At 39.5% G+C, this 27,978-nt stretch overlaps 1 protein-coding gene across 1 annotated transcript; it reads right to left on the bottom strand.

Moving 5' to 3' along the window:
- Positions 1-137: 137 nt before the first annotated feature.
- Positions 138-27,934, bottom strand: LOC139480251 (choline transporter-like protein 1). Its single transcript, XM_071263288.1, has 20 exons — positions 27,890-27,934; positions 24,247-24,363; positions 21,352-21,494; positions 19,254-19,499; positions 18,000-18,099; positions 16,258-16,321; positions 14,942-15,050; positions 14,007-14,121; positions 12,147-12,194; positions 11,688-11,759; positions 11,027-11,093; positions 9,560-9,621; positions 6,636-6,742; positions 5,702-5,755; positions 4,810-4,896; positions 4,403-4,518; positions 3,776-3,942; positions 2,235-2,327; positions 1,084-1,176; positions 138-243 (listed from the first exon to the last, which is right to left on the bottom strand). The coding sequence occupies exons 1-20, from the start codon at positions 27,932-27,934 to the stop codon at positions 157-159; spliced, it is 1,992 nt and encodes a 663-aa protein (XP_071119389.1). The 3' UTR covers positions 138-156.
- Positions 27,935-27,978: the final 44 nt, after the last annotated feature.

Genomic DNA, 27,978 nt, shown 5'->3' with positions numbered 1-27,978 from the left:
GACACTCATAAGCTGAGTTGGAGGTGTGCTACCTGCAACAGTAATGAGATTGGAACCTATGGGGATTCCATGGTTGAATGACATACTCAATGATGATAAGCATTTAAGTAAAAGTAATCATGTGGTGTTGTCTTTTGAAGATGCTTTTGTGTTCTCTTAATCCGTGTCGTCTTCATCTGGTTCGGTTTTGTTCTTCTTTGCTTCTCTCGTTTCAGCATCCTTGTTTACATTGTTAACAAATAGCTGTGGAAAAAAAGATAACGCTTGTGCATCTTGACAGTTAGGTCAATTTTCTACTGATTGTACAAAGTAGTCTCATGACGTATTTCATGCTAAGGCAAGACTACATTAAATTCTGGTCACACGGATCTGGCCAAAATGGACATGGTTGAGCGAATGAAAGGCTACTCGTTTTTTTTCCTTAAAAGAGCTGTTCATTATTAATATTAGATAACCCACAGGACTGATTTTGTCTTTTACAGGTTTCATGTGTTGCCTAATGTTGGAAGACTTGCCTGTAAAAGAGGATTTTGATTGTCGTGTCGAAAGGACAAATTACAATTGCTAAACAAATAGGGGGGTAATGATCGTAGATGCATGATCCACAATAAATTTGTCAAACGATCAGATGCAACATCAATTCTGTGTTTCCCTATCAACATTATCAATAGATAATTAAAAAAAAGTCCACAAATATTAAATGACTTTTCAGCTACCAGTATCATGTGGTTAATATATCACCTATCATATATCAGCAAATTATGGACCACGTTCCATTGCAAAGAAGTTTCAGCTGAAAAGGAAAATATCCATTCTCATTCTTGAATATTCCCAAAGACATACATACAATATAAATGCCATCATATTTGGAGTTAGAGAAAATTTTTCAAGATTTTTGTAGTGGCCACTTGCCCACTGGTGACAGCAATGATACCAGGATATTGTAGGGCGGTAAAAGTACTAATTAAACAGTCACAATACTATTGCAGAAGTTCTACCTGTATCGCAATAGTGCCCTTTTCCACCTTAATTTCTGTGCATATATTCTGGCTGTCCCTTGTTAAAAAAATCATCTGGACATACCATGAGATTCTTGGACATGAAGTAGGGTTTGGTGACGCCATCATTCTCTTCACAGTCTTCACAGAAACACAGGAAGATTGTGTCCATGGTGATCTGAGAAACAGTAACAATTATCATTACTAATCTCGCCCCCATTGGGATTCTGGGTTGGAAGAGGTCCCCAGCAGCATCTGCTACGAGCTGACTAAACATGAGGATTTCAGGCGTGATGAGGATAGCCTAGTGGTTAAAGCGTTTGCTTGTCACGCCAAAGACCCGGGTTCGATTCCCCAAATGGGTACAATGTGTGAAGCCCATATCTGGTGTCCCCCACCGTGATATTGCTGGAATATTGCTAAAAGCGGCGTAAAACATACTCACTCACTCAGGCTTGGTGACGTGGTTGATAATCCATAATCATATCTGTGTGGAATGTTGCTCACAATACCAATCACTGGTTTGTCTGTCCCAGGCTCAATTGGTATTTAAAACATTAATAGTTACTTTAATTTTGTATTTTTGGAAGTGTATCCTTCTTATTCATCAAAGATGGGCAAATAAGAATAACTATGTTTATCAGTGTATAAAAATTCCCCCAAATTAGAGTCAGACAACCAAAAATATCTAGACTAACTAACAAAAGTAACAAATGGGTAAACATAAGAATAGTACTGTTAATGTTCTCAGAAAATAAAAATAAACTGGTTGATTGTCAACTTTGTAATAGTAAATCCCGACCATCGGGTGTCCAACTTTTCAAAACTAACCCTCCGTCAGCAAAATAGACAATCTCTGACTGGCGGGCAAGTGGGTATTTTAAACACGGTTTTTATTCTATAGTCCGATTGTGGCTTTTGGCTAAGGTATGTCAGATCATAAAGCCAAAACATAAGAAGTGGTGGGGTTTAATGTCGAGATTAAGAATATTTACTCATGTGCATGCACATGTGTTTGTTCGGATTTTTGCCGGTTTTGTAGTGCAAGCCCTATCAGATACCATGCCTTAATTTAACATGGATACCCCACTCAGACACATTATACTGACACCGAGTCAACCAGTTCTTGTTTTCGCCCCATTATTTTTAGTGCCAGGCAGGATAACAAGAAGTACCATCTCCTAATGTCTTTTAGGGTGATGCGTGGAGGCACTGTTCAGACTACACTCTACTTACCTCATAGACCAGCATGAAGCAATGAGTGATGGCAAAGGCCACGGCACCAACAGCAGTCAAGGGGGCCCAGACGTAGTTTATATCATCTCGCGTCTGCAGCAACAACTCTCACATTTTCAAAATCAAAATATTTTTTTAAATGTTAATTTTCGAGGAAAATTCATGTTGATTTAAAACATGTCTGTCTAATACACAACTAAAATGAGATATAATGATAGGATTATTTGATGGATTAAGATAACTCAAGAGATGTATGTTGGATTCAGATTTGATTGAGTCTCTAATATGTGTATGATTGTCTAGATTGTGGCAGGAATGTGCCATGCTTTAAACAGGATGTGAGGATTCTGTTAGAATATGTCTTCAGCACCTATGCTTGTCATTAGAGGCAGCTTTTTTTAGACCAAAGAAAATCACCAGAAGGCTCCCAAACTATGGAATATGTACTCTCTTTAAATAGAGAGGTGGTCGGGTAGCCTAGTGGTTAAAGTGTTTGCTCATCACGTCAAAGATCCAGTTTCAAATCCCAACATGAGTACAACTGTGAAGCCCATTTCTGGTGTCCCCCTGCCATGATATTGCTTGAATATTGCTAAAAGCCATGTAAAACCATACTCACTCACTCTTTAAATAGACATAGCCACACAAATTACTAACAAGACACAATGCCCCATAATGTTTGCATGTATGCGGTCGGGTAGCCTAGTGGTTAAAGCGTTCACTCGTCACGTCAAAGATCCAGTTTCAAATCCCAACATGAGTACAATGTGTGGAATATTGTTAAAAGCCACGTAAAACCATAATCACTCACTCTTTTAATAGACATAGCCACACAAATTACTAACAAGACACAATCCCCCATAACGTTTGTATCGTGATAAGAACCCGGCACATGTTCAATGGAACCTGAACCAGTATATCATGCAGTGTGTAACCATTTGTTGCCACCTGCGTGGCGTGATTCACTGTATCAGGTTCCACAGACAGAGGCTTGTCAGGCTTGGATGATGACGTGTCATCATATCATTAGGGGAGGGGGGGAGTTAGAGAGAAGGAGGGCAGAATAAAAAACAAAGCAAACCAATATGTACCATCCCATGGATATCTTGGAAATGAACATACTGTTTTCTCTTGTCATAAGAGGTGACTTGGGGATCGGGTGGTCAGTCTCGCTGACTTGGTTGATGCATGTCATAGATCACAACTGCGTGGATCGATGCTCATCATATCAATCAATCACTGGATTGTCTGGTCCAGACTCGATTTTTTACAGACCACCGTCATATAGCTGGAATATTGCTGAGTGGGGCGTTAAACAACAAACAAACAAAAACAAACAAACATTTGAAACCAACACTATAGGGTACTGTAGACTCCTTCAGAAAACAAAAATATAAATTGATCTGGCCTAAATGCTGCTTCAAAATCCAGTATTTTCATTTCTGTTTGACCTGAAAATGAACTGTGTTGATGTTTAATTTAAACATACCTCATTTATATTATAAGAAATAATACAATTACTTCCTGGCCCTATCACTCACTTTGAAGAATTCGTTGCCGATTACCACCGTGACTGCCACACACCCCATCTTGGCCAGGAAGAGAACGAAGCTACCGATGGAGTTGATGGCTGCTACCCTCAGAATATTGGCTAGCAGTAACAAGAAGGCCCTCCTAGCGCCAGTAATGAAATTGTACCCATGAGATGCTGGAAAGTAAGGCAAGATATATATTTGGCACTCACTCAACAATCCCATCTGTGGTCAAGTAGTTTTTTCTCAAGTACAAGGTATGATATGGCCCATGTGATCTGCATAATCTAGGAAATGCTTAAACTTCTAAAAAATGTTATGAAGACATCAGATAAACCAAAATGCTTTTTATAAGAATATCTTTTTCAAGTATATGTAAATCCTGGAAAAATATATCTGTCGTGTATAATATGCACAGACTTTTCTTTTGTATCATTTCAGACTGTAAGCATAAACCACAAAATTTACGATCTTTCAACTCTTTCACCAAAATTATATTCTAATAAGAGTCCCCTATTTCTAATTTTGAGAGCGCCCTGGGCGCTTATTACGTTGAATACAGTATATATCTTACAAAGGGTAACTTCTGATGTGAGAGCATCATGACATGACAAGTTGAAGAACATAGGACCCTACCCGTCATAATGTAAGCATTTCTGTTGAGATACTTGATGAAATTCTCAAAGCAGTAGAGACAACACTGTAGCATCTTCAGGAGGAATTCCACAACCTGGCCAGTCTTCTTATGAAGCCTTAGAACACAACATAGTTGGTTACAACTTCAACAGATACCTTGCATATGTGTATCCCAAACTTATGACATGCCTTAGGGACTGACAGGGGATCCACCAGTGCGTACTGTAATTAAAGGATCCTGACACTCAATCACAAGGGAGAAGTTGTACAATGTGATCTAATCGCTTTGGTGATCGTCACTATACACCTTAATAAAGACAGTGTTGACAGAATTTAGTTCTTCAGTGTCTCATTTGAACTCTTTGAAAATGTATTGAATTTGATTAATGAATCATTGGTTTACTTACCTCTTTTGAATCCTGGACAGGATGAATCGGACGAGCCTTACTATTGCTAGGATGAAGGATCCAAAGGCGACTGTACCCAGGTGATACCTGCAGATAGTGTTCAAAAACATACACTGGGGCCATCTTGAACAATATCCCTGTTTTGGGTAACACAGTAGGTAAGTTAAGGTGGCTGGGTATGTAAGTGGGTGGGTAGGTATTTTCCCTTACATTTGGACAACAAAACTATTTGGAATGGGCATACATCCTGATGGCTATATCCTGCTAGATACCCGTGGATTGATTGGGGGGCAAATATTATTGTATTTACTAGTATTAAAAGAAAGATGAAAAATAAAAGCTGAAAATTATATTTGTAGAGGCTCTTTGTCAGTGTTCATGGGTTGTCCGAAACAAAGGCCATATGGTCCCAAAGGCTGCAGATAGTTTTTGTATAAATGATCAATTTACAATTATGACCTGTAAAATCATGTGATATTCTACTCTGGCCTGACATGGGATCTACTCTGACATTGTCAAAGTCTGGGTTCCCTTGTCCAAGACTGAAGGCCCCTGTGATGTAGATGTTATATTGTTAGCTTTGGAATAAAACCTCATCTATTATCCATACCATGGGCGGATACAGAGGGGGGGGGGGGGGGGGGGATCTTTATTTCTGTATAAATTACCACCAAAGACAATAAATAGATCTTAATTGTGCACCCCCCCTTTTAAAAAATGCTGTATCCGCCCATGCATACGTTCTCTCATCATTCATGAGTTTGCAATATCTTCGGAAATTCAATTCAAAGGAGGTAAATTTAGCTGTATTTATTTAAAACGCGTTACCCCACAATGTTTTAAATTTTTAAATTAAAAGGTAGAAAAATAATTTAAAAAATGACATATTTACCTAATTAGATTGTATATGGATCGACATATTGGGTATCCAAGTTTCGATTTGTCACTGAAATAAAGAATCACAGTTTAAAACATTGTGAAGTTGTACTTTTACTGGACACATTGGCACCAATATTTGAACTCATTGTTCGAGCAGGGGGTGAGGTGAGTGAGGCATCGAGATCGAGTGAGTGCGTGAGGTGATGGAGCGAGGTCTAATGCCCAGGGATGAGAATGGATATTTTCCTTTCTAGCTGAAACATCCTTGCAACAGAGTGTGGTCCATAATTTTGGGGTGTGGGGAAGCCATGAGATTTTAACAAATTTGTGTTCACTAAAATTCACAGTTCAGCGGAAGATTCTCACCCCTGAATGCCCCTTTGAAAAGTAGTTCAGCTGACACACTTGATGTGTAAGGAAAACCTAAAGTCAGATCCAACTAGTCTGCAGCTCATTTTGGATTAGTGGATTATTTACAGGATATTGAATTGATATTAAAATAACAACTAGTCCCTTTAGATTTTTACTAGTCTTGGACTAACAATACTATGCAAAAAGTATTGTTATTTGTTTAGGGTTAACAGAAGCAGTGCCGTAGCCAGCCGGGGGAAGACAGTTGCCCCATATTTTTTTTAATAGAAAACAGTTTTATTTGAATCATGAAAATACAAGTTGGGGACAAGTGATACTTGTACAAATATTTGCCCCCGACCCACCCCCCACCCCTGTCAAAAAAAGTTAACTACGGCCTTGAGAAGTCACAGAATATCTAAAGAATTAATGAATAGAGTTGTTTTCTTGGAACATCTTGAAGAAGGAACTTGTCCTGACTTATAAACTCCTCAAGGTTCCCTGATTTAACCATATATATGTGTCATTTTTCCACTATATGGTATTCAATTTGATCCTTTTAGAAAGTAGACAGTTTTAGCTTTCAAGAGACCCACCTTGAAAAATACCACTCAGACACTGCCCCCGCTATGGTGAGATCTTGACAAGCTACAATAAAGGCAGACATCCACAGCAGGCCAAAGAAGTGGTACCATCGTAGATACTGAAACATGATACCAATCACTGTAACATGTAATATTTGCAGATATGCCATCGCTTTGTAAACAGTGATACCATAGTAGATAGTGAAACATGACACCACAAACTGAAACATGTTCTGTCAACAGATAAACCATCGCTCTAAAAACAGAGTACCTGATCCTAGTTGCCTAAACATGCTACCAAGCAGTGAAACATTTGATAGAAAATACATATGCCATCACACTGTAACAGTGGTACCATGTTATATACTGAAACATTGTACCAAGCACTGCAAATTTTATATGAAAAATACATATACCATCACACTGTAACAGTGGTACCATGTTATATACTGAAACATTGTACCAAGCACTGCAAATTTTAATAAAAAATACATATACCATCACACTGTAACAGTGGTACCATGTTATATACTGAAACATGCTACCAAGCAGTGAAACATTTAATAAAAAATACTAATGCCATCACACTGTAACAGTGGTACCATGTTATATACTGAAACATGCTACCAAGCAGTGAAACATTTGATAGAAAATACTAATGCCATCACACTGTAACAGTGGTACCATCCTATATACTGAAACATTTAATAAAAAAATACATATGCCATACCAAAGCGACAGGGATACCATCTATATATATATTGAAACACTTACTGAAACATTTTCTTTCAGAGAAAAACGTCAATGTGACAAAGGTGGTACAATCCTAGATACTGAAATGTGGTTGGAGCACTGAAAAGCTTTATATCTGCAAGAAGGTTGTCAATCAGACAAAGGTATGATTGTAGCAGGTATGTGAAATCTCCGCGGAAACGTGGAAAGTCACATTTTTTAAAACAGCAGTCTGCGTAAAAATATAATCTAAGATAAAAAACAAAAACATTCCGAAACATTTTATTGAAAACCAAACAAACGTCACGGATTGTCCTTTTTTCGATCAGAGCTTTCAGCATCATAGGTTTTCGGACATCATACGTTTTCAATCACGAATACTTGTACTATAATGTGGCATCACACAGAAATTGTAAATACTAAGATGATGGCTTGTTTTTAAATAAAGGTGTCTTTTATCCTATAAGTGAATGAGATGTTTTACAGTTGCTTATGTGATTAGCGAGAAAACCATGAATGTTTCTTCAGCGTCCGAAAACCCATAAGATTGTTATATAAATTGTATTTATGTGTTATGTTTGAAATGGAGTTTTGTTTTTTTGTTTTTAACAAAAGGTAAGTAAATACAAGGTAATTTTTTTTCTCAATATGCTTCAACATGGGGAAAGGGTCACGCTTGTGACAGTTGTCCTTGTGTTTAGGGGAAGGGGGGGTGAGGTTCATGGCAGTACTGCTCCAAGACCTGGCAGTAGCCATGTGCGCGGAAGCTTTGCCCGATTTTTTAAAAGTACTGATTGAACTTTGAAATTTTACTGCATCCGCCATCTTTGTTTATTTGTTCCCGACATGGGTACATTGTGTGAAGCCCATTTCTGGTGTCCCCCGCTGAGATATTGCTGGAATATTGCTAAAAGCGGTGTAAAACCGTACTCACTCACTCACTCTTTGTTTATTTGACTTATTGACTTTTACCATTGACTTTTTACATTTCTTGGTGTGAAAGTTGTCCAAACTGCACGAAATTGCTTAAAATGCAATCAAATGTTTAAAGACCCCCCTCGACCTTTCCTCTTTTTTAATTCGGGAAAATCTGCTCACATCCCTGTTGTAGGTACTACAAAGTAGTACCAAGCGCTGACACATGTCAGCAACAACCACTACACTTTATAACAGAATGCCATTGCATAGAACAAACTGAAACATGCCTATTTATCAATAGTAAGCATACTATTAACCACTGCACTAAATGTTGCATTCAAGTTCATTCATAACTGTAGAACCTTTTTGACATATATGCTACGAAACAATTTGGGTGGTTCTTAATGTTTTAGTAGTATAGTACAATAGTTCTACACTTTCCAGTAAAGTTATCTTTATAGTAACAGTTTCAAATGAAAAGAATTCCTTGGGTCCTTCTGGTAAGGGACCCCAATATTCTTAACTTTTTTAACCTCAGTGTTATGAAAGAACACTTTGACTTTCATGCTGAACCTCCAACACTGGGAGGCCCAGTTGTCTAAGGCGCCGCGATTCACTGTGCATTCACACGCCAGAAACCTATGATTGTGGGTTCGAATCCCGGTTTGCCCCGATTATATTCCTAGGTTTGTCAGCACCATGCTTGTGCTCCTGGGTTTCACCGAAGTGGTAAACCTCTGAAACATGCATCACTTGGGCTTTCCTCCCACTTTAAGCTGACACGCTGGGATATAACTGGAATACTGTCAAAGCAGCATTAAACCCAACTCACTCACACTCCAACACTGGGTAATAGACAGCACTTTTGTAGGTCTCATGAGAGAATCAGCAGGGCTCTTAATGGACATGTATTCAGTGAGTGAGTGTGTGAGAAAGTTAACCTTCTTTAAAGTCTGATCAAATGGCAAATCTCTACTAGTCCTTATGATACCTTAACTATAGGACTGATGCCAATGTCTAACACTGGTGTCACCACCATGCTGGATCAAAGCCCAAAGTGCCCCATGTTATCAACATCAATGAACAGCACATGTATGGTACAGACAAACCAAGGATTCAAAGAAACATGGAATATGGGATTCGACCAGGAATTTGGCAGCTAGGTTACAGGACTTTACAACACATTTTACATTAACACAAGTAGAATCTAATTGCAGCAAAGAAAACTCTTTTTACAGTTTACCGAAATCTGCAAATAAATAAATGATGAAAAACAACCAAGGTACCTTCATCATTGCATTAAGCTCATACTTCACAAAAGCAGTCTGGGCGTCTATGACAGGCTCTCCTGCTCAAACAGAGTAGAAACTACATCAAACACAGCTGTAATTAGGAACATAAACAAACTACACCTTGATGTACATGAACGATGGCATCTCATTACTCACTGCAGATGACTGAAGTGGTTGAGGGGAAAAGACTCTGTGATTAGCAATTTTTCAGCAGTAAAAGTTCAAATATGTTAATGCAAAGGCATAAACAAAGAAATAATGAGTAAGCTGGGTTAAACCACACTTTATAGAGTTTATCAGATACTTATCATAGACTGTCTCAGCTTTAAATAAGTTTACTGTTCCTATTGGACACCCATGGGCGGATACAGCTTTTTTGAAAAGGGGGGTGCACAATTAAGATCTATTTATTGTCTTTGGTGGTAATTTATACAGAAATAAAGATTTGTTTCGAAATGAAAAGGTTGGGTGCGCACCCTCTTCTGTATCCGCCCATGGACACCCCTATTCTATTTCTATGCCCTGTTGAAAAATGACTTTTGAAGTCTGATTTCTACTTCATGTACACCCAATGACAATACCCAATGTATCCTCGGGGCACGGGTAACCCAGACGTCTAAGGCGCCACTATTCGCTGTACAGAGTTGCGTCCCTTGGTCACGTCAGAAACCTATGATTGTGAGTTTGAATCCTGGTTCGCCCCGATTATGTTTTTAGGTTTGTCAGCAGGTGTGCTCGTGGGTTTTACCTTAGTGGTAAACGTCAGAGACCTGCCTCACTTCGGGCTTTCCTCCCACGTTAAGCTGACACGCTGTGATATAACTGGAAAACTTTTAACAGGGGCGTTAAACCCAACTCACTCACTCACTAAAATGTGTCCTAAACAGGTTTTCAGCAGTCTCTTTTTACTTGGAGACACAGGGTGTGAGTGAGGTCACAGGTACATTTTTTACAGGTTTACTCTTTTTAAATCTGTTACCTACAAACAAAAAACTATCCCTACCTCCCTACCTAGTCACTTTTGAAAAAGGTCATGAGAAAAAAAATATGCTTAAAATGTCTTATGTAGGAGTGAGTGAGGGAGTGAGTCGGTTTAAAGCTGCTATGAACAGTATTCTAGTTTTATCACAGTGAGTCATCTTGATGTGGAAGGAAAGCCCCAAGTGATGCAAGTCTGATGGTTATCGCTTCAAAATTGTGAAACCCAAAAGCACAGGTGTGGTGCTGACAAATCTAGCAACATGATCAGGCATAACAGTGATCTGAGCCCACGATTAGGTCTCTGGCATACACAAGGGACGCAACTCTGAACAGCAAATTGTGGCACCTTAGATGACTGGGCCACACATGCCCCCGACCTTAGGTGGGCAAAGGTGCAGGTCAAAGATATTTGCCACTTTGGTGAAACTCACCTCTGAGAGATGAGGACAATATTTTTCATCTAAGGGACACAACTCTTACCTGCCGTCTCTATGTAGAGCCCAAGGAAGACCAGTGCTCCAACCACAGACAGAAGAATGATCAAAGTCTGGAATAGATGCTATGCTTCAGGAGAAAATATATACAGCTGTTCATTGAATGAAAGACTCCATTAACAAACCTAACTGATACCCACAGTGGGAGAGTGAATGAATGTTGTTTATGTTGCATTCCAATGGGAAGGGGGCATATTTTGAAATCTGAAATAACTTGGAAGGGGGATGCAATGGTGGCTGTGGGATACTGATGAACATAATGTCTTCATTTCAGTTATGGTAAGGTATTGTTTGAGTTATGTTATGATAACTGGACCCAGTCCATACACTGATCATACAACAGGAAGACCTGTGGGGATTACCAAGAAGAATCTATGAATTTTCTATCAAACACTCCCCTCTACACATAACTTTGGGCTTTTTTCTTTAAAAAAATAAGGCACCTGTGGCCATTCCATGTAGGACTATAGGTTTCCAAAGGGCTGATTGTGGACTGAATGCATGGGGTAGATTGATATGGTAGATTGAAAATCACCATATCCGAGTTGCATGGGTCTATCCTCTGATGTCAATCACTGGATTGTCTGGTCTGCTCAAACATCGATGAGTGCAGCCTTACACAAACTACATCATGACATGCAACATACCCAGACAGGTTGTATCAACAGAAGAGGGATGCGTTGAAAGACCGATCCTGCTTCTTTAAACAGCTGCACCACCTGGAAGAAACAAGGGTTAAATACTCCCTACACTGACATTAACATTAAAGAGACAAGGCCTATCACTACATCCACAACAATGACCTCATCAGAGTCACTTTTCTCGTGATCAATATTGTTCCCCCTTATTATGACCAGAGAATAAATAGAAGTATTTGTTTGACATGAAAATACAATATATGAATATGTTTTTCAGTTTAAGTGGGTTTGGCATGCTTTCATTTCCTCAAACACCCAGCTATCCAAAATGTACCTAATGCATACACGAGTGTCAAAGCAAACGAAGCACCCGTAAAATGCCTCTGAGCATTTGACACTTTTGCTTTATCTTTCAAAAACTTTTAGTATTTAACATGTTTATGCATTTTATTACAATTATAGTCTCACCAGTTTGATTCTCTTCCGTAGGACAATTACCAGGAGAAAAACAATGATCTGAAAAAGAAGAGACTGAAACCTGAAATGAGCCATATATTGTCTGTCATTTTGACCAAAATGATACCATGGTTGTCAAACAATGAGTGAATGCGTTTTAATCGCGGAAGCTTGCCAATTGTCACTAGGCATGCATACAAATGGTCTGTTCAGGTCATGATACGATGGCTAGTCAACTCAGCATGGTGACAGGCATGACTCACCCTATATTTCATAACGTTTTGTTTGTTGTTTAACGCCGCACTCAGCAATATTCCAGCTATATGACGGCGGTCTACGAACTGAATAGTCTTGTACACACCATACATCCTTAGCAAGACAACTCTGTTGTCTAAAGACATACTCAGTGATACTCATTGTGTCAGTGTTAAAGGGCCCGGACTCATAAAGCGGTCTTAACGGTAAGACGTTTGTAACTCCAACACTTCAAGATCAGCTTTACGGACGGTTTGTTTGTTTGTTGTTTAACGCCGCACTCAGCAATATTCCAGCTATATGACGGCAGTCTGTAAATAATCGAGTGTCGGTCAGACAATCTAGTGACTGACATCATGAGCATCGATCCACGCAATTTGGAAATGACGACAGGCATCAACCAAGTCAGCCGGTTTGACTACCCAATCAATATAGTGGCCTCTTAAAAGTGGCGGAGGGGAAGCCTGGTGGTTAAAGTATTGGCTCGTGGAAGTTCCGGTTCCAATCCTCATACAATGTGTGAAGCCCATTTCGGTTGTCTCCTGCCGTCATTGTGCTAGAATATTGCTAAAAGCGGTGTAAAACCATACTCACTCACTCACTCTTGCGACGAACATAGTTTGCTAAGGATATAAACTTCTTACCTGGCATTGCCACATGTGTCTTCTTTTTTAAAACCTAGAGTTTGTGAGGAGTATTCGATTAAATGTATTGTGTGGCATTTCTATGTGTGTTTCTGATCATATTTGCCTGTTCTAATCCACGGTCTGGCTAAAAATAAAATATCATGTATTCGAATAGAGGTGGCAACCTATATAACGGTAAGGCTGAAAAAACATCAACCCAATGTTTCTCAGGCACCAGCGCCTCACTTTAAATCCAGCACGTCAGTCATTTTTATTGCCAACAAAAACATTTTTCAAATGTCCCGCATCATGCAAAACATACTCTGTTATCCATGCTTTACCACCGACATTGTATTAACCGATTTGTGACCAGTTGTGTTTTTTGGTATTCTTGGTGTGAAAACATGATAAAATGTCCAACCTAACTCCTCACGTTTGCACACAAAAAAATACCCAGGAACATATTTATATGCAGGCTTAGTTGTTATTACCCCCTTGAACGGACATCTCTCATATCAATGAAAGGTGAGTATATAGTTTATATCACCGTCAACTCTATTATACATTTTCTTGGTCGGCTTTAACATAATCAAGTCTGGATCAGACAGACCTGAGGTTGAAAGCAGTAACCTCCTATTGGTATTGCTAACCTGGTCCATGGTCATAATGGCTAAAAAGACTCGCCCCTTTCTGTTACCTCATCCAATGCCTTCAGCATCACCCATCGTGTTGAGAGTGGATTATGAGCTTCACTGCCATATTAAATTTGGCTTCATAGTAATTAGTAATGTCGGACTTCTGGCAACAAACTTTTTCAATATGGCAGACCTTGGTGCAGTTGAATTGAACGGAAGTAAACGGAAACCTTGTTTTTCTGAAACATTATACGACCTGATCAGACAGCAATCATGCCTCTGATTGCACTTCCTTGTTTGGACTATTTACGGAGTGTAAGGACCAGGCTCAGATGTCAATAATCCCGCCAACCCACCGCAATCACAGATGCAACAGAAGCATACGCCATCCAGGTATCGACCTTCGCCTGCATTTCCGGCGTTTTGACCACCTTTTCTTGGAGATTTGTGTGATGAGTGTAGAACAAATACCTAGAGGAACATAAATGGTATGTTAGTACCCACCAGATGTTGCGGTTGTGATTTGAGGGCTGTGTTCATTTGGAGTTTTGAATAACTCATGCCATTAAATAATAGCACCTCACAGATTGGTTGTTTCAATATATTCAACACCACAATATTCAAGCAATATTACGGTGTAACAAATGTTATATTTGGGATAACACTTTCTTAGCAAAGTACAGGTTCTCGTACTTTTTAGGGGTTGAGTCCCATCCGTGATTCTAAACAACACTGCAAGAGTGAGGCACCTAATCGCCAGCACACAAAGTCAGCGATCTAACCAACTCAGGCTTCCACAAAAATAAAAGTCGACAACTGCTAGTGTCGATCACGTACTTTGTGCACCCTTCAGATAAGTGTAAATTGGCACGGCTCCCATGGCTAAAATTATGAAAAAGACAGATGACGGTGGCCTGTAATAATAGAATCTTCACCAAACAAACCAATGATTGATATCATGAGCAACATCTCACGCCGTCGGGTTACTGTGAAAAGTAATCCTATATAAATGATGTTCGCAAATATGTCAGGTATGTTTAAACATAACAAAGAAATTAAGGGGCAAGTTTAACTAAGTAACCTGAAGTAAAGTTGTCTGTGTGCTTGACAAAAACAAACACATTTCAAACCAGGACTGGGATGTCAACCTTGAAGAAGAACACTTGAACACGTTCACCAGACATCTACCTCACATATATGTAAAACACTGTTTTTAATGATGGTCAAAATCTAGCAGAACATATCATTTCTCAAACAACATCTGTCTCCAAATGCATTTACTGAGACTCACCAGCAGTATCCGGCTGCTGCGAAAAACACTAGCAGCATTGAGATGGTTACTGTCCAGACGACAATCCCCGCCACGAACCTGAGCGTTATGACGATGACAAGTGCGAAACCTGTGCAAATGTTGGAGAAAACTTAAAGCAATTGTCGATTTTGTAGCTCAGGGTCCATGTGAGCTTATGTTATTGCATTTGTTCATGGTGGGTACGTTGTAATCGTTTGACATTTTCGACATATCCTCTCAAACAATATTATGCATGGGGTTCATCCATTTAGTCATGTAACAATGTCATTGCTTAATTTTATATGCAGTAAGTGTGTGTGTGTGTGTGTGTGTGTGTGCGCGTAGTATTCTCGCAGCTATGACCTTTGATCTTCATGTCATACTTGGAATACACAGATATCGGATCGGAAAAGAATATACTAGCAATTAATCATTAAATGGTCTTATTGAAGCTCATACTGATAGTGTCATTCGGCCATATTCAAGCTATATGGTGGAACTGGCATCATGAGCACCTCCTCGACGGCGTTAATAACAATGACAAACAATGAACCAGATCACAAAGCCTGATCACCAGATCCATTCAATCTGAGATGATTATTGCAAGAATATATATACTGAATCTGAGCCGACCAAATCTTGTTTATCCCTTCATACCGAGCTCCTGGCATGGCAAATGTTTAAGTACCCTCTTGGAACGTCTTTTGGAATGACGCAGGTGGGGATCAAACCATATTCCGCTCCTCTCTCCAGGTAGACGCTTTATCCTCTAGACCACGGAGTCGGTCTACTACTTGAGGTTACATGTGTCCCTATGGGTAGGTACTTTTGTCCAAAGTAAATGTGTAAAAGTCTGGCCACACGTATCACATTGTTATCACCTTATTACCTTACATCATTACTTTTGACAGCAACTGAACTATTCAATCTACTGCATTTATTCAATCTAAAACCAAAACAAAAGTTCAAAGATAAAGAAAAAAATAATTCTTGGGCCTTTTATAAACTTATACAATATGTGACATACATGTATATCAAAATCAATCAAGTGACCAACTGTGTCTCATAGATTCGTTTATCTTTCGATCAAAATAATTTTTTCATGAAGCTAAGAATCATATTGTTTAAAGGACGCCACCAGGTACAGCTCTGTCAATTCTGACTAGAAAGGTCATTACATGATTTTAACGTATAGCAGAACAAAACAGCACAATGTAGAAATAACGATATTTGTGTGTGGTAATATGTGTGTCTGGCAATACAAACGATGGAGTTTAGATGAAGTATCTCGATCTGTATTGGAGACTGTTGCTTACCGAAGGATATTCCTGCCAGATACAACTGCTCTTGCCATGTATTTTGAATATCTGCAAAAATTTTCTGAAATAGCAAAATGCATTATACCGGGGGTATTAAGTGGTTAAGTAGAAGAAGGTGAGGGCGTGCGCATGTCAATGGCATTGATTCAGAATAATTCCCAAGAGAAAGGTCAATAGACAAAAAAGAAGAAGCATATTAGGCTATTAAATCTAAACATATGTATAATGTATAGAATTATAGATTCCAAATTCAGGTTTCGCAGTCAATACTCTGTATGTATGTTGATGTTGGCCATTGAGTGAAGGGGGGAAATATTTTAGTAAAAAACTCGGTGGGAAAAAGTATACAGCTCCGAATATGCTGTGGCCAGACAAAACATAATTACATATGACATGCAAACGTCCTGAAACTCGTACATTTTGTTAGATTAAGATATAATGGGAAATATGAAGGAATTTCTTTCTGCAAATTCGTTGTGGCATTCCGTGCTATTTATGTACACCATTAGCTTAAGACAGGAAAACATCGTAAACAGCATAATTGGCAGAATCCATCAAAAGAGTGGTTACCTTCCACATCAGTCGACACAAAATACACATAATTGGATTCAGCATTTAAGGGTAAAATACTTTGATGGGATTCAGTGTATTTTCACAGTACATAAATCCCATTTTGCACTGTTTAGAGTGGCCCGTTACTTAAACAACAACCAGCCATTTTCTGAGAGTGAGTGCATGGATTCAACGCAATTGTGAACAGTATTCCAGTATATATATCAAATGTCACCTTTTTGTGGAATTCGAAGAGATACATATCTTAGAAGTTGACTACATTGTGAAACCCAAAGCCGCAGGTATGGTGACGACAAACCTATAGGAACATTATCAAGGCGAATCTAGGATTGGAACCCAAGAGTGAGTGACGCAACTCTGCATGGCGAATTGCGGCGCCTCAGATCTTAGCCAAGGTATTACTATAACAAACGACTATGGGAGGTCAACACCTGTTTAATTACTTGAAATAGCTGCCATCGTTCATTTTCTATTTAATGCATTTAAATCATTCTAAACAGCGCGAGAAACTATAGTTAAGGTATCCTAAGGATAAGTAGAAATTTGCCCTTTTTAAGGGTTTTGAAATATGTTATAATTATAAGGGCTAAAACTGTTAGTTTTTTATCGCTGCTGAAGTATCGATATCAACAATCGAAAGTTAAATTTCCTTGTAGGATAACAGAATACATATATAGTACCAATACCAAGTTATTTGTTTAATTTATAATACTTATAGTTTTCCTGAATCAATAAATTAAACTAATAAGCTTTAACTATGACAGCACTTGGATGCCCCTAACTAAGGTCTACCGAAGTATGACTAAATCAGCTAGCATGTGCTAACATTGGTCAACCAAAGTTAAATGGGCTTATACCTTGGTCAATACCGGTTCATCATTGTCCTCTTGGGTTTTGAAGTGGAATGCGAGCTAATTCATGCAATCATAATTTCATGATGCCAAATAACGATGGAACACAATATGACCAGGTAGACACAGAGAGTACATGCTGAAAAGGTCTAGCAGTGACAAGAGGTGAGCAATTGAAATTTCTGTCTGTGTTGGTATGACATCCAAGATGTTGGGCTATACTTACATACTTATGAAGAATTGAGAAACTAGTTTGGGCTCCCACTGATGGAGCCCAAACATTGCACGAGTAATCCCACCCACAAACACACCCACCTGCGGGACTTCTCCTGATATGGCTGTTTTAATACTTGATGTGACGGCTTCTATCATGACGGAAAAAGAGGATGGCACACACCGGTTCAGGAGCGACGTGCTAAAAACAAGATATTTCAAAGATCATTGTATGAATCTTAAATAAATATTTATATACGAGAGTTGATACGTTCTAAGCCTCACTCTGCTGTAGCTGTAACAGTGAAATCTTCTTATGGACAACATGATGTCACAGAGGTATATCCACAAAAGATGGAGTCAAAAGAGCTGTAAGATGTCAGTAAAATACGCAGGGCGCTGTTACCTTTGGAAAAGGTTGGTTGGTTTGTGTGTTGTTTAAGGCCGCACTCAGCAATATTCCAGCTATATGACGGCGGTCTATAAATAATCGAGTCTGGACCAGACAATCCGGTGATTAATATCATGAGCATCGATCCACGCAATTGGGATGGATGGCATGCATCAAACCAAGTCAGCGAGCCTGACCACCCGATCCTGTTAGTCGCCTCTTACGACAAGCATAGTCGCCTTTTACGGCAAGCAGACAAATTTGAACTTTAATTAAACTATTACCAATTCCTTCTACATGAGGCTTATAACTTATCAATCAACCCTCGTACTCGCCGTTTTCTAATAGTTGTCAATGAATTCGATTATCTCTTTTGTTCCCTTTTCATATGTAAATCCTTGACTTATAAATACTCAACAATGAGTGAGTTGTGTTTAACCCGGCCTTGAACAGTATTCCAGTCATATCAGGGTGTGTCAGCTTGATTTTGGAGCCCGACAGTTTGTAGGTCTCAGACGTTTACCACTCTGATGAAACCCACGAGCACCGGTATGGTGCTGACAAATCTAGAAACATTATCGGGGTGAACCGGGATTCGAACCCACAATCAGAGGTTTATGGCGTATCCAAGGGACGCAATTCCGCATAGGGAATTGGGGCGCCATAACCGACTTGGCCACCCGTGTCCCCTCATTATCATGATTCAATAAAATGGTCGTAAAAATCTTCGTTTGGTCCTATATTTCATTTCATTTCACTCGAATGTGAAATCTGCTGGTATTTATTACATGAAAACCGGTATTGTCAGCTTGGATGATAGGTCAACTACATACATATAAGTAAAATATATATTTTGAATACACAAAAATAAAAAATGCGCATTCAACAAATGAAATGGTTCTGACAGCTAATGACATCAAATGATTGTAAGCATTATTTTGTGATTTTTGTTATAATGGACTTACTGAGGGAGCACAGGCAATGGTGGACAAGACCCATTGTCGTATGCACACAGATATTCTATACTGGAGGGAGTTGATAGCTCAGTTGTTGGACATTTGACCACACAAACGATGGGGTTCGTTGATGTTAGGGGATCACCCAGGTTCCAGTTGTCCAGTGAAGGGGGCAGATTTAAATTGAAGGTGCCAGCAGGGAAAGAGGGTAGGAACTTCTTGTAGAAGTAATCTTTGTCTTGGAAAAAGGTTTTTCTGAAAAATAATTTCAAGTGTTTAACATCGTACTATGTAATGGCATATCTCCAGATAAATCCAGAGGGGACCCAGAGGGTGTATGAGATGGTAGTTGCAGACAGGGGAAGTATTGCATCCTGTACAACAACAACAGCCGACCAAAACTGTTAACATCGACGTAATAAGCGCCCCGCTCTAATAAGCGCCCATTGCGATATTGTCTAATGTATTGGCTAGTGAACAATCCCAATTAGCTCCCCTTCCAATTAATCAATGTACACAAGACTTATTTATTCGCATATAATACGCACTCGTGTGTTATATCCACCCTTAATTACGGGGAATTAAATTCTGGAAAAAATTCAGATTGTCAGCATAAACCACGAAATTTCCGATCTTTCAACTCTGTTTTGTTTTCACCAAAATAATATTCTAATAAGAGCCCTCTAGTTCTAATTTTGAGAGCGCCGGTATAAGTTTTGTGGTTTTATTTTCCTATTGACTTGAATCCGCCTCTACTATTTTAGTAGATTTGTCTTCCACAAAATCGCCACAAAAGGAACAGAACACATTACATCCTCATCCACCTTACCGACAGCAAAGGAATAGTGCCTAAACAGGCCCTCCTATCTATCGGAATGAAATGAAGAAAATGGCAACAAATGATGGACACATTTGTTCTAAGGCCACGTTGATTGGAAAGTCATAAAATGTGAAAACATTGTAATATCGGATATGAAGCCATCCACAGCGGAAGACCCGCACAACAGCTAGCGGACAAGTCATACGCCTGCAATGAAAACATGTCGTTTACATCCGTTAAAAAACGATCTCCGCATCTTATCAAGTTAAATATATTACAAAAAACATTGTTAATCTGCCAATGAATTAGATAACATGGCATGACAGATTAACTGTACTAATAAGAACGAATCAGGTGATCCTTGATTTGTTAGTAGTACACCTAAGAAAACGTCGCAACGTCAATGCATTACTCCCTGTTTAAGGTTAAGCAGAATTATAAATGTTAAAATTGATTAAAATTTCAAAAACAAATCTATGTTGCTATTCACAAAAAATAAATACATGGGCTCTGTAGCTCATCAGGCCTTCAATTTTGGAGGAGGAAAGATGAACTTGTCAAGCAGATCCTTCAGCAAAACAGATTATTAACTTAATGTGAAAACCCACTGTGTACTAGCCACGTGACTTGTATAAGATTTTATTGTAGTAAACAAAGACCATAGAAGCGAAATAGTAACATTCAGTATTTTGCGATAGACACTTGGCGTTAGGAGATTTGCATGACTTTGTAATCTTTTGATATTCTCCTATTATCGCATCCAACGGTAGACAACACTCAGACAATGTCCTGGAGTGAGTGAGTGAGTGAGTTTGGTTTAGTCACAGTAGTCCAGTTGTATCACCATCTGTCAGCTAAATGTGGGAGGAAAGCCAAAAGTGATGCAGGTCTCAGACGTTTACCACTTTGGTGAAACCAACCAGAAAGGGCATGGTGCTGGCAAACCTAGAAACATAAGGAGGGCGAACCGGAATTCTGGCTTACCTAATGGAAGGAACTCTGGAAAAATGCGGCGCCTAAACCGACGTGAAAGCCTGAACGTTAAACAAACTTACATGATCCGTTTTATTGTAACATTATCTTCAAAGCCTAAAACTAGGAATGTGTGGTTACATCTGGGTGATTATTGAATGTCACGGTAACACAGTAGCGAGTATCGTTGGTCACGACATTAACCACTAGTTTACATGTTCCAGCATCACTTATCTTAAGAAGGCCGTGATACAGCTGTAATATTGCTGACCCAGGAGCAAACAACACCAACTCACTCTCTCTGTCAGTACGTACGGTCTTGTTGTCATGTCTCGTCCTGAGAGAACCACGTTAGCAATCTTCTTGTTAGGCCGCCCGCACACGTTTCCCCAACTGTCGTAGCCGTTGATGAGGCGGTAGGGGTCGCCCTCTTGTAATCCGATGTAGCTCACATACCCCTAAACAAAGGACACACAATAAAATAAAAAACACTCGCATACAACCCGAATGGACCAAAGCCCATTGAGTCAAAGCATATTTCACTCACTCCTGTGATTCAATCAGCACATATCGTTATTGATTTCGGTCATAAATGAGACGTATGTGTTAGTGCTGTCACTAAATATTACCAGTTAATAATTCGAAGTTGTTTGATCCTTGAAAACATCTACATGTCCGCCACCACGTGACAGTGACGACTGTCGTTGATCATTATTACTGAGGAAACAACCAGAGCAACGATAGCGAGCCGCAGGACAAAGACCATCATCAGGTGAATTTATGATTCGTCCCCACGACCAGCTGCACCTGGCACCGCTGAGGGATGACACTCTGTACAGTGAAATGTGACACCTCATAAACACCCGGGCCCCGTTCCACAAAGCGATCTTAGGGCTAAGTTGATTGTACCTCACTAAGTATGCGATCCTAAATTTTGGTTACGATCAGCCGCCCGTTTCACAAAGCAATCTTAACTTAAGAGTGTTGCAAGTTAAGTTCAAAATGCTAAGTTGCTCAAGACCAACTTAGGATTGCTAAAATCGATCTTAAATATTGTACCATAACAACAAAGATGGCGACTTTTATTATGATGTGCAAGGAAATGCGTCGTCTGCTTAACATGACCAAGGGAGGCCACTCTAAGGGAAACTTTCGTATGCATGTCATCGTATCCCAATTGCGTGGATCGATGCTCATGATGTCAATCACTGGATTGTCTGGTCCAGATTATTTACAGACTACCGTCATATATCTGGAATATTGCTGGGAGCGGCGTTAACAAACAAACCATCCGTAAAGTTGATGTTGAAGTGTTGGAGTTACGAACGTCTAACCGTTAAGACCGTTAAGTTTATGAGTCCGGGCCCTATAACACTGAGTGAGTGAGTGAGTGGGGTTTTACGCCGCTTTTAACAGTATTCCAGTTATATCGCGGCCTGTCAGCTTAATGTGGGAGGAAAGCCCGAAGTGATGCAGGTATCCGACGTTTACCAGTTCGATGAAACCCACGAGCACGGGTATGGTGCTGACAAACCTAGAAACATAATTGGGGCGAACCGGGATTCGAACCCACAATCATAGGATTCTGGCGTGCCAAGCGACGCAACTCTGCACAGCGAATCGCGGCGCCTTAGAAGACTGGGCCTCCCGTGCTCCCCTATAACACTGACACAATGAGTATCACTGACTATGTCTTCAGACAACAGAGTTGTCTTGTTAAGGATGTTCGTCACGATATGGCTGAAATATTGCCGATGTGACGTAAAGCATAAACTCACTCACTGTTAAGGATGTATGGTGTGTGCAAGACCATTCAGTTCCTATCCACATGCCAAAATGTGAAGCGGTAATGGACATTTGCTGTGTCTAACCTCTCATCTTGAAACACATACCGTATCTAAATATAATAGAACAATAAAGTCGAAATGAAATTGCTTTTGATGACTAGCATCAACTACATAAGTACTAAAGTAAACACGTGATCACGGGCTCTGTTGCAAACATGTAATATAATACATAATATTATATTAGATGCTGCCCATCAAACATGACATGGAAACAACCTTCAAGTAGGATTACATTTTTTTCTGTTAAGCAAAAGATGTCAAGGAATGTTTGAATGACAAACGTTCTTGTCAAATGTTTGAAATTTACTCTGTATAAATCTAATAATCGTAGAAAGTAAAGGAATGCCAATGATAAGATGTTATTAATTTTCCCTTCTGTTTGGTATTGGCAAAGAGTTTATTTTGTTGTTTAACGACGCACTTGGCAATATTCCAGCGGTTTGTAAATAATCAAGTCTGGAACAGACAATCCAGTGATTGGCATCGTAGGATTCAATGACATTCATCAACCATATTACCGAGCCTGACAACCCGACCCCTTTAGTCACCTCTTATGAGAAGCATATGCTGTTTCAGACCTTTATTCTTACCCAGAATCCCCACATGTCCGGAGAGTGTATGAACAGACGTAATTAACCATCAACCACATTTAGCAATGTGTGCAATTCTGTACCTAAACATAGTCAGCTTTTCATGTCTAATTCACAACAAATGTACCCGAGATTGATGATATTAAAAAGAAGAAAGAATTAAATTGCTTTATGTTAATTCCGTAAATAGTATTAACACACCTAAATGAGATAGTGAGTAAGTGAGTCATGCTGTTTCATGACTCTGTTTCCTAAACAAACCATTGACTGATATTAGCAACGTCAAACGTCGTCAGGTGCGATGACGTCCAACATATTCATAGTCAACCAGTCTCACTACCCGATCCAAGGTCCTGAAAATTCTGGGTTAGAATAGGTCACCAACAACAAATGCTTTAATCGTTAGATGCGACCAAACGGACCGAGTGGTCAGGCGAGGTGAACTAGTTCATTGAATGTCATGGTACCCAGGCGGCGTGGATCGTTTACCACAATATCCATCATTTGGTGATCTGGTCGATTATTTACAGGCCGCTGTCGTATTGCTAGAAGAGTGGGCCTTAAACAACACACAAATGTCACCATGTACGACAAGCAGAGGTTGCTGGGGACCCCCAATCACCATGAGAATGTACTCTAATGCACTATAAACATTTGTCAGTAATGGTTACAACTAACTGAGTGCCTATTCAGGGCCCCACAGAAAACTTGTAACATTATGAAGCTGTATTTGCCCTAGGTAAATCTACATTTTATAGGTATTTGTTGTGTACCATTCCTCCAATAAAAGCAAAAAACAGAAGAAGGAAGGGTATGTCGGTGCAGCCTCTTCCTCCTGCTACTCCAACTGCGTAGTCTTCAGCAGCCATTTGCGAAATCGTTGGACTTTGCTGCAAAATTAACAATACCTTATATGCAATGAAATGCAATGCAATGTTTGTAAATACGGACTTGAATCAGAATATCGAATCTTACTTTGCAAAAAACAAGCTCCAGAAACTACAGGGATGTAAACCGACCATTTGATATTCTGGGAGGGGGATTTTGGATGGAGACTTTGATATATGTTTTCAGACAAAAAACAGATACATTTTACTTAAAAGTGAGCCTAAATATATTTTATTAAATATATTTCTTTTATTACTTTCAAATCTTGCTGACATACAGGACATAGCTGTGTTTGTATGACGACACATGCACATATTGTTTTGTAGTTGACTTACGGGATTTGATACGATGATCCAAAATAATATATTATCCCTGAAAATTCTTGAAAAAAATAGTTATGCTTCTGAAGAAATTGTCTGCCACAAATATTGTTGCACATTGTGGCAATGAGTATTATGCAAATGACTTATTTTTCAACAAAATCTCCTTCCACATATACTGAGTCAAATTAAAAACTTCACATTTTTAAAAGTAATCCCATATATAATATACAACGGACAAATGTATCAGAGAAGGTAATTTTTAATCATTAATGTCCAAAGAAGGAATTTAATTAACAGTGGTAATATAACAATAATTTGTTCCAAGCACCTACGGTATTCGGTAATAACATCAACAGTTTAAATCATAAGTCCCAAGCACGAGAATCTGATGGCACACAAGTTCAGTAGCGTGTATGGCCACCATGTGGGTTGACAACTGCCACACAACGCCTCCGCATGGACCTTGTGATGCTTGTGAACACATGATTGGGAAGACGACGCCATCGTTGCTGCAAAATGGTGCCAAGATCTTGCAAATTCTGTGGTTGGTTCCGGAGAGTGGCAGACTTCTGCCAAGAGCATACCAGACGTGTTAGATGGGATTGGGGTCGGGAGACCTTGACGGCCAGTCCATGACATTCACTCCCGCATTCTGAAGGAAATTCCTTGTCAAAATTGCTGTGTGGGGTCTGGCATTGTCGTGTTGAAAGATCAAACCGGGTCCATGTGCTGTCATAAAAGGCAGAAGTTCTGGTGCCTGTACCTGGTCGCGGTAAGCAGCAGCGTTGAGGTTGCCACGGATGACAAGAATCCTGGAACTTTCATTGCCACAGAAATCACCCCACACCATGATACTTCCGCCTCGAAATCTGTCAACTTCCTGTACACAACACTGGGCGTAACGTTCATGACGACGCCTCCACACCCTCGCCCTATCATCAGCAAATCGAAGATTAAATCGGTATTCATCACTGAAGACGACTTGATTCCAATACCTCTGAGTCCATCGTAAGTGTCGCTGTGCCCACAATTGACGTTGATGTCTGTGTAATCGAGTCAGAATCGGCCCGCAGTATGGCCGTCGTGCTTGAAGGTGAGCAGTTCTCATACGGTTTCGAATAGTTTGCGTACTCAGTCTACCCCTAAACAGTTCATTTCTGGTTGATGTAGCCGTCAAAAATCGGTTACGGAGGGGACGTAAGACAATCTGACGATCCTCTGCATGTGACGTCACACGTGGTCGACCTGGCCGAGGGCGATCAGCGGTGGTACCCGTTTGCTGTAGACGCGTCTGTAAATCATAAACAGTCCGTCGACTACAACCCATCGTCCTTGCGACTTCAGCTACGGACGTTCCCGTCTGCAACATGCCGATGGCACGTTCACGTTGCACATTTGAAAGGCGTGGCATGACAAATGGCCGTAAAGACTTTTGTTTTCTTGTGTGTTTTTTTGTTTTTTTAATGACTGCTAACAAGTATGGCTGAAAACACGTGCGGTATTATGGCCACGTGACCAGTTGCACGTGAAAAAACACTTTTGCCACTATACTGCTGGGCACATGATTTTGACCGATTCACCTGCACAAAAACGGGTGTTATCTGAAGACAATACGTGGCCATTACTGTTTAAATACACAATAAGGGCCCACAATGATAACTGGTCAAAATGTTAAAATTTTAGGATTGTGAAGTTTTTAATTTGGTTCAGTATAGATACACTTTTGCCAAAAATGTTGTAGGGATTTTATCCCGTAGAAGTCCTTATCTTTTGCGTTTCTGATCAGATGTCAGAAGCCTTGGAACCAGACAAGCTGATACTTTATGCATTGCCCACGTGTTTGTGATATGTACTTTCTCCTGAGACATTACCAATGAACTAACAAAATGAGCCCCGTCGGTCATCACCATATCCTTGATTTTCTGGTGTTGCTGACCTAACAGGCTTTCCAAGTTGGTGGTCGTCTTCAAGGCCCTACCTACCCCGCTTAAACATCTTTACGGTGGCATAGAAAGGGGCATCCTTCGAATTCCCTTGCGTTGTACTCATATCTTCATGGAAGGATTTTGGTGTTAAACCCTTTTTGTACACGATCACTGCATGTTCCTCAACTTTCACATGATCACATATCCTTGCTTCTTTAACTTTGATTCAAATACGTTTTCACATAACACCTAAACCTACTCATAGGTTAAAAAGCCTCAAATTGCTTGTTGTTAACAATCATAATACTCTTTCTGTGATTATTTGTGTATCGTAATATCGTCTGTGATAGAGCAGTGAAATAATTGGTAAACGTCCTTAATTATTTTTAAATTGGGCTTTTCTTAAAGGTTCGTATTTTCCTACATTCGAAAGTATTTCAACATTGTATATTTACATTGCAGTCAATGCAATAATATTACTAAGCCACAATATTAGTTATAATTCTATTATACATAAGTTATGAATATTCGTGATTGATAAACAAATGCTTATGAAATAGTCGGAATAATGTACTCTAGCTTTTTTTAGCCGATATTTATTAGGATTACAGAAAGTGTTATTTAATTGTAGATATAACGGCATAAACTGTTTGATCCCAGTTTGGGAATGCAGATTTTGTACTGACATTTGCTTAACACGCACTTTCGGTTGTCAACCTGGCCACCGGCCAAAATCATTTAGTAACCCAAGTAAAAACGAAAAATCCCTGAGTAGTTTACTTTTGCCTAGTGGAAGGTAGCATCACAAACCAATAATAGACTCCATGAAGTATTTGAAAAAGACAAGCTTGCCTTGTCAATGTGGAGGTAAAATGTGGTTATGTGTGACATAAAACTAGCCGGTATGATTGCCGCTTTAAAACTTTCATAAGTTTCGGCTAATGGATTGCGGTTTTCAAGGGTGGTAATTCTTGCAAGAAACTATTCATAATAAGAGTTACATCCCTTGGAACAGTGTCGGCCCCCAAGGAAATTATATTAGTTGTCATTGATATGATATCAAGTATTAAAAAAAACACTTCCTGTTCTCAAGACACTAGTTGTAGAACTAGAAAAGGAACATACATGTACCTGATTTTACACAAAATAATCGATAAAATGGCGCGGAAACGAGACAATACCCAGTCAGAGTTAGCCTAACCCATACCAGTTTAGAAGACCAGATCTATTGAATGCCACGAAATACCATTGCAGTAGGTATATTATTTGCATAATCTTACCCTAAAATCAGTAACTTCGGTTCCGGAGGCGCAACACCCCATCATAAGGAGTAGATGCTACATATTTGAGCGAAAGCATGACCGGAAGC

Source organism: Haliotis cracherodii, unplaced genomic scaffold, assembly GCF_022045235.1.
Source record: "Haliotis cracherodii isolate W230 unplaced genomic scaffold, xgHalCrac1.p SCAF_4, whole genome shotgun sequence".
Lineage (NCBI taxonomy): Eukaryota > Metazoa > Mollusca > Gastropoda > Lepetellida > Haliotidae > Haliotis > Haliotis cracherodii.
This window is presented reverse-complemented; position numbering and strand designations above follow the sequence as displayed.

Bases quoted from the DNA above. Each gene is read 5' to 3' on its own strand.
- LOC139480251 (XM_071263288.1), bottom strand. From the start codon at position 27,934: ATGATGGGGTGTTGCGCCTCCGGAACCGAAGTTACTGATTTTAGG. The intron at 18,100-19,253 runs GTAAGTCCATTA...TCTTGTTTTTAG, and splicing joins CCATTGCCTGTGCTCCCTCA to CACGTCGCTCCTGAACCGGT. The intron at 12,195-14,006 runs GTGGGTTGGCGG...CTTCTTTTTCAG, and splicing joins CTGTTGCATCTGTGATTGCG to ATCATTGTTTTTCTCCTGGT.